The 7,192-nt window shown below is 54.1% G+C and overlaps 5 protein-coding genes across 7 annotated transcripts; 3 read left to right on the top strand and 2 right to left on the bottom strand.

Moving 5' to 3' along the window:
• Positions 1-68: 68 nt before the first annotated feature.
• On the top strand, positions 69-944 carry KVP17_000927 (uncharacterized protein; the record flags this gene model as incomplete). Its single annotated transcript, XM_068515852.1, has 1 exon — positions 69-944. One exon carries the CDS (start codon positions 69-71, stop codon positions 942-944), a length of 876 nt encoding a protein of 291 aa, XP_068379284.1.
• A 103-nt stretch (positions 945-1,047) lies between these two features.
• KVP17_000926 (uncharacterized protein) lies at positions 1,048-3,093 on the top strand (the record flags this gene model as incomplete). The annotated part of the gene is made up of 1 exon (XM_068515850.1): positions 1,048-3,093. The coding sequence occupies one exon, from the start codon at positions 1,048-1,050 to the stop codon at positions 3,091-3,093; it is 2,046 nt and encodes a 681-aa protein (XP_068379283.1).
• Positions 3,094-3,177: 84 nt separating this feature from the next.
• Positions 3,178-5,356, bottom strand: KVP17_000924 (uncharacterized protein; the record flags this gene model as incomplete). Of its 3 annotated transcripts, XM_068515848.1 has the most annotated exons (2): positions 3,178-4,412; positions 4,444-5,356. In XM_068515848.1, the coding sequence occupies 2 exons, from the start codon at positions 5,354-5,356 to the stop codon at positions 3,178-3,180; spliced, it is 2,148 nt and encodes a 715-aa protein (XP_068379281.1). The 3 variants fall into 3 exon arrangements, with proteins under 3 accessions (XP_068379281.1, XP_068379280.1, XP_068379279.1); XM_068515847.1 differs by lacking the exon at positions 4,444-5,356 and having other exon boundaries at positions 3,178-4,332; XM_068515846.1 differs by having other exon boundaries at positions 4,343-5,356.
• A 79-nt stretch (positions 5,357-5,435) lies between these two features.
• Positions 5,436-6,566, bottom strand: KVP17_000925 (uncharacterized protein; the record flags this gene model as incomplete). Its single annotated transcript, XM_068515849.1, has 1 exon — positions 5,436-6,566. One exon carries the CDS (start codon positions 6,564-6,566, stop codon positions 5,436-5,438), a length of 1,131 nt encoding a protein of 376 aa, XP_068379282.1.
• A 207-nt stretch (positions 6,567-6,773) lies between these two features.
• Positions 6,774-7,192, top strand: KVP17_005193 (uncharacterized protein; the record flags this gene model as incomplete). The annotated part of the gene is made up of 1 exon (XM_068514999.1): positions 6,774-7,192. A coding segment is annotated over one exon (419 nt), but the record flags the coding sequence as incomplete, so codon positions are not given.

Here is a 7,192-nt window from a genome sequence, read left to right as displayed (position 1 = left end):
GCGCTTTCTCCAAGGAGGGCCAGACTAGAGAGCACGCTCTCCTGGCTTTCACTCTCGGCGTGAAGCAGATGATTGTCGGTATCAACAAGATGGATGCCTGTGGCTACAAGGAGGCCCGATACAAGGAAATCACTGATGAGGTTTCTGGCTATGTCAAGAAGGTCGGCTACAAGGTGGCTGGTGTCCCCTTCGTGCCTATCTCCGGTTTCGTTGGCGACAACATGCTTGACCAGTCCACCAACATGCCTTGGTACAAGGGACCCACCCTTGTGGCCGCCCTTGACATGATGGTTCCCCCCAAGAGGCCTACTGACAAGCCCCTGCGTCTCCCCCTCCAGGATGTCTACAAGATTGGAGGCATTGGAACTGTCCCTGTCGGACGTGTCGAGACCGGCGTCATCAAGTCTGGTATGCAGATTCAGTTCGCTCCCACCGGACTTGTCACAGAATGCAAGTCTGTTGAAATGCACCACGAGTCCGTCCCTGAGGCTCACCCCGGTGACAACGTTGGCTTCAACGTTAAGAGCGTTGCTGTCAAGGACCTGAAGAGAGGATACGTGGCCTCTGACTCTAAGAGCAACCCCGCCTTCGCCGTCGAGAACTTTACCTCGCAGGTCATCGTCCTCAACCATCCCGGTGAAATCAAGAATGGGTACTCTCCCGTTCTCGACGCCCACACTGCGCATATCTGCTGCAAGTTCGCCAACATCCAGGCTAAGATGGACAAGCGAACCGGTAAGGTTCTCGAGGAGAACCCCAAGGTCGTCAAGTCCGGCGATGCCTGTCTTGTTGTCCTAGAGCCCACCAAGCCTCTGTGCGTGGAGCCTCTCCAGGACTTCCCCCCTCTGGGACGATTTGCTGTCCGTGATATGAAGCAGACGGTGGCTGTTGGAATCATCAAGTCTGTTGTGAAGAAGCAGGCTGCTGGAGGCAAGAAAAAGTGATTGTGTTCGTGACTATCCGAATTCCGATACACGTCTCTACGTCAAACTCGTATGATGACAACGTGAACTTACGTTGTTAACAGCTGCCTATTCCATTTTAACTATGTTACCTATTTTATTGCTAAGCACAGCGGTCGCAATAGTACTCGTTCCCAACTCGCTAGATCCCTCTTTTAACCGAGGTAGCGGCGGTGCATGCGAGGCGAATTTGTCGCTAGTCCATGTGCAGGACAACACTGGCGCCTTCCAATGGTTGCGTCACCTGCAGAGCGACTTTTCCACCACCTGGAACGCCCTAGAGGGCATGTTCTCCAGAGTGAGATATGGACAATCGTTATTCGGCGACAAGGCCGCACCTATCTCTGGTTACGGCGTTGGATGGTCGATGTGGACCTCGGAGTTCGGCAACGTGGTGAAGCATTCGGACGAGTGCTACCGCCTATCCGTGCCTCTGGGTCATCCTCCCGCCGACATGTGGTCTTCGGTGAAGCCTTCTGGAGGTAAGGATGCAGATGAGAACCAATGGGACGCTCTTGGCCGCGCTGTCCTGGACCCCACTCACTGGTCTGAGCTGCCACGAGAAGACGAGCTCCGCATAGCCCTGCTGGTTGTGAGCGGTTTTGGGCATGTGTCTGCAGCTGCGGAGCATCGGTCGAGCTTCACAGCTGTGCAGACTTGGTATCGCTCTAACTTCGGAAGCCTCGCTGAGGAGCAGGATTGGGCTATTGTCAGCTCCGACATGGACGGAGCTTACCTGAGCGTCCCTCTTGGCCAAAAGGGCCGCGACATCCGACTGAGAGCCAGCTCAGTTTACCAGCTCTTCACCGTCTGCCACGACCATATGGAGACAGACCGAAACACCAGGGGATGGCGACGTATGCTGATCCGCGACCTACATCGGCGAGGCGTGGACACTGATGGGGCTGCTACAGATCGTCAAATTTCCCGGTGGTTCATGGATCTTTGTAGGCGCGAGATGATTCAGGAAGATGGACTGTATCAGGGCATTTTCAAGTTTGCAAACAACATCGCTCCTGTCTCTACTTTCAACATTGGGCCCTACCCCTACAGCGACGTCTTCGACCACCACGACTGTACGAGTTTCGAGTACCCCGACCCCACCAGCCGAGCCTATGCTGAGATGTTCCTCACCAATGGTGTCGCTCCGGTGATTCTGGCACTTCCGCTCAGCGCTGGATCCTACGGTCTCACGTTTCTGGCCTTAGAGGCCTTAGATACGCACTGCCCCGTTTTGAAGGCATCCTGTGGACAGTACGCTTGGCTTTGCATTCGGTCGCTTAACGATAAGGAGGTGGAGGAGATCTACGGGAAGTGCCTTGACGAGCATTACAACAATGCGCTGAAGGCTCTCAACGCCCACGGGGTGCCTGCCGCTTACATACGGAACTCCAACCAACCGGGGAAGACTACTCTCGGACTTGTGGATGCTGTGAGCCGCCTCAGAGAGGTTGCGTGCCAGGAGAAGAGTCGCGACGTCCATCACCTCCAACCGACGCCAAGCGAAGATGGTCGCCGGGTGCCGCAGGGGGCTGACGATGTGACAGACGATGCTTTCTTATCCCGCACAGACGAGGAGAGCGTTCTGGACAACCATCTTGGCATGAATGTTACAGTTGAGTTTCCGCCAATCGCTTCTGGGCCAGGCCAGATGACCAGGACACCGTTTATCGCTTCTGAGACCACCAGTACTTCGTTGCCCAGTACTTCGTTGCCCAGTACTTCGTTGACCAGTACTTCGTTGACCAGTACTTCGTTGCCCAGTACTTCGTTTATCGCTTCTGAGACCGCCAGTACTTCGTTGACTGCTTCTGAGGTGACCGAGAATGCGTTCGCTTCTGAGGTGACTAAGACTGCGTCAGTCGCTTCCAAGGCCGGTCTAGCTGAAACAGTGGCCTTCCAGGTGATCTCTGGGCGTGTGGGAGGAGACCATGCCGTACTAACATACGCGGCTGGCGGAGCCGTCGCGATGGAAGGTCCCAAGTCCGAGGGCCTCGATCGGGGAACATCCCAAACAATCTTGGTTTGGAGCCTCGGTGTTTTGCTAATCGTGATCTTCGGATTCATCGTGAGCTGGTGCGTCTGTATTGGGAAGGAGGCTAGGCGCAGACGAAACACCATCATCAGGTGACAAAGATTTACGTTGTGTAACGTTGAAACCTGTATCAACAACGTACCCATAGATTGTGATTGATTGTTCATTAAAAAATTACCACTAGATGCGCCAGACGCGTGGATTGCCCTGCAGACACGTTGTCACGAAGATGTTGCTGTCCTGCGAAGTCTCCAGACACCGGATCGCGGACGTGTGAGCGTCTCGAATCTCGTCAACGATTTGGAGTGTCGAAGCGTCTCTGATTGCGATGTCTGCTCCACAAGCCATAACCAAATGGCGCGAATCATAACTGAACCTTAGCAATTTGGTGGTTGCTGGCACGGTGGTTTCTTGCAGAAGTCGGGCTCGTTCTTGCTCCCCGAAGTAGCAGTCGGTATTGTATGTCTGCAGCCGGCCAGCCTTGTCAACAATTGCCGTCTTGGAGCCAGTTCTGTCGATTGCGATGGCGTCTGCGCCTGCAAGTGTTGGCAGCATTACTGCACGTTTCAGCGGATCCGAATCCAACGTCTTTGTGCTTACGAAGTACAATTGTACCCCAGCCGACCACGAGGCCGCTCCTACTAAGGAACCCCCCACTGCGAAATCGTTGATCTCAATTTGCTTGGAGCTATAGGTCTTTACCAGGTTTCCAGAGTGAGCCATGACTGAGAAGCTGGTGTCCTTGTTCGCCCCGCAAACTATCACGAACGGTAGGTCTCCAGCGAAGTACGACTTGATCACCGGTTGTGGCACAGCGCTACCTTCCAGTACAACAGAACAACCATTTTCGGTGCACTGGATCAGCACAAGGTCCATTTCGTGCCCTCTCACGGCCCATATACTTTCGCTGTCGGCGCCGAAATCGGCGACATCATACCCTCGCTGCTTGTCAACAATCTTCAAGCACGGAGTACGCGAGTGTGCCAGGTTTACCACGCGCAAGTCGCCGTCTCTCAGTGAGAAGAGGGCCTTATTGTCCTTAATGGAAATGCGTTTCACTCCGCAGGTGGGGAACCCTTTCAGCGCCTGGATGAGCCTGGAATGCGAAGGAGCGATCTTACGCGTAGGGCTCTTCGGCCCAACAGCCTTTCGGCGGGGACCCTTGGAGGGCTGTGTCGGCGGTTGGGGATCCACCCGCGCTCTACGTTTTCTGCCACTGAGGACCCGTCTCAACCAAAACTGGGGATCTCGCATCCGAACGTGAAGCCAAAGCCCCAAGGAGGACAACGCTATGCCCAAACAAGCAACAGTCAGACCTACAACTATGTAGTGCATTTGATTAATTTCACTGCACTCGTATTCTTTTGGAGGAGGCATTGACGGATTCAGCCTGCAGCCGCTTTCCTCGAGAAAAGCTGTGACGTGCGACAGGATACGCCCTTCGACTGCGATTGAATGGTAGCAGCGTGCCCTCCTTAACCAGCGCCTGAATGCGAGACTCCGCTTGCTTCACAGTAAGACCAAGCGCGGATTGCAAGTCACTTTTTGTCACCTCAGGCCGCTGCAACAGCGCCTCCAGCGGGTCAAGGACAACGTCCAGCTCCTTTGGCGCCTCTTGAGTATACGAATCAGCGGCCAGCAGCTCGTATTTCTCCTGCGAGTCGTAGTGTTCGTCTGCAGGGCCTTCAGCCAACGTTTTTAGTTTTATCGACATGCTGTGGTGACCCGTTTGTATGGTGCCGAAGTCGCATTCCAACGGGACATCTTTAAAAAGTAGGCGCTCCGCGTCGGTGGCCGGCCTGAAAAATGCCGGCTCATAGCTGCTGGGCGTTTTCTCGTCATAGTAGTTTAACTTCATGCTGATGTATCGATCTGCAGGTAGAGGACTCAGTTGCTGCGTCAGAAGAATTACGTTCTGGAGCAGGTCCATGGTGGCGTCCTTGACGTCCTCCTTCGTGTATCCCACAGCGGGCCCCACAACAGTTCTGCCGTTTTGGTCCCGGGTCACGTTCATCTCTGCTTCGCCATCAGCGTACGAAAACTGAAAGTAAAAACATTCCAAAAGGTTATCGTCGCGGTCGTGCATTCCGAATACCAACGCCTTCAGATATCCCTTTTCTAGCGCTTCGAACACGCCTTGTTCTAGCCAGGAGAGAACGAGTTCTGCCTCTAAGGTGACTGGTTTCAGTAGTTTCAGTTCCATTCCAGACACGACCTTCGACTCGAAAGCACTCTCTTCGAACAAATTTCGTAGGTAGGCAATGGAAGAGATCGCCGTCCTCACTGCGTTTCGGATTGCGTTGCGACTCTGTACTGATGTGACGACGTCCTGCCGCTGACGGACATCGACTGCACTCATGAACTCGAAATTCTGTCACGCACAACGCGATCACAGCCCAGAGAGACCCATTTGGAAGCGCAAATCTTAAAATGTTCAGTCAAGGAAGCGTGGCCGCCAATATTTCACTTAGCGAGCACTCCACAGACACTGGGTAGTCGTGGGCTTCTTGCTCTACTCTCTCAAGAAAGGCTGCCAACGTCGCTTCCACATGTGCGTCCAGCTTGAACTTTTTGCAAAAAATTCTAGCGGCCGCGGCAGGATGATCGGTGATGTTAATGTAGACGCTGTGCTTCGTCTCGGCGTAAGGAGCCAGATCCAAGACCACTGTGGCCGCCACTAGTACCGGAGCGTGTGCGTCATGTGGCTCATTCGGAAGGCAAGGCTCAGCAGGTTCTGGGGACCGCAGTCCATCAACAGCATTCCGGAGACTTGACCATAAACTACTCGCTGCTTCCGTAGTTCGGCTGATAACTTCGGATGCAGACCGCAGAGGTTCGGTGACCCGTATTTGTTCATGATTCCGGGGGCTGAAGAAACCCTCTCTACCCAGCACTCCTTCCCGGTGTAGTCCGTTGTAGAGTGGATTCTCATCAGAGGAGTCGGACGACATCGATTGGATCGGGAAGGGAGCCTCGGGGAGGGGCATGAGCTCCTCTATGACGGAGTCTGAAGGGTCTGAACTGAATTCACTGGAGTCACTTACTGGCCTAATCGGGATGGCCCGCCGAATCATTCGAGGTCCTCTTACAGTTTGAGTCCCGGCATTGGCTGATTCGTCAGAGGAGTCTACGAGCTGGAAGTTTAGGCTCAGCGGCATAATCATATCGCGGAGAGAGGTAGATGCCCATAGAAGTCGCTCTGTGAGCGAGGCCCCAGTCGAGAGGACTACGGGGTCCTCTCTTTCGCCAGAGGACGGAGCGGTGGATGCTGGACTAAGGATCTCCTTGCGAGCCTGCTTGATCTCGTCGGTGGTCATTCCTGCGAGGTCCAGCTTGAGAGACAGCGTCATCCCTGGGTGCGTCCGCGGTGTCGATATTTCTTGCTGCTCCTTCACTCGCTGTTCGATGGCTCGAACGTGTTCGAGAATTCGCTGGCTGGGCGCCCGCCTCGGCGGCACGCGGACTTGACCAACCTCTGGATTGGGCGTCTCAAACAAACGGCGCTTGGATTCAAACGACTGCTTCCGGCTTTTCTGCCGCTCCAACAGGGTTTCCACGGATCTCGACATAAAAAACACGTCATATTCGTTAACCCCCACGCACTTGAGGGATGCAACGGAGTGAGGAGCAACATTACTGTTTACGAGTCTACATACTGGGACATCCCTGTTTCTCCAAGATTGGTTTCCAGTATTCGTCCTGCGCAATAAAGACGATCTTTGTGCACAGCAGATAAGAAAGTGGCCCGAATCTCCGAAATCTCAATTTTCAAGATCATGGCTTTTAACGATTTCACTCTCTACACCCCTTCAAAGGCGGCTCGTTGTTCGCTGTCCACGGTCCTGAGTGTAACCCCCCCAGAAGCGTTCGTGAACCGCAAGACCAAGGTCGTGTGCACTCTTGGTCCCAAGTGCTGGTCTGTAGAAGGACAAGTCGCCTTACTGAACGCAGGAATGACCGTGGCGCGCATGAACTTTAGTCATGGCGAATTTGAATCTCACCAGATGTGCGTTGACAACCTTAACAAGGCCATGGAGATTACGGGTAAGCAGTGCGGACTGCTCCTGGACACTAAGGGGCCTGAGATCCGGACAGGCTTTTTCGCAGCCGGTGGTAACGTTGAGATCACCAAAGGTGCTGCCGTTACTCTCACGACGGACTACGAGTTTAAGGGTGACGCTACCAAGTTGGCTTG

Source organism: the organism of the source record quoted next (genome assembly GCF_019968985.1).
Source record: "MAG: Porospora cf. gigantea B chromosome Unknown PgB_NODE_1194_length_7192_cov_173.927, whole genome shotgun sequence".
Lineage (NCBI taxonomy): Eukaryota > Apicomplexa > Conoidasida > Eugregarinorida > Porosporidae > Porospora > Porospora cf. gigantea B.
This window is presented reverse-complemented; position numbering and strand designations above follow the sequence as displayed.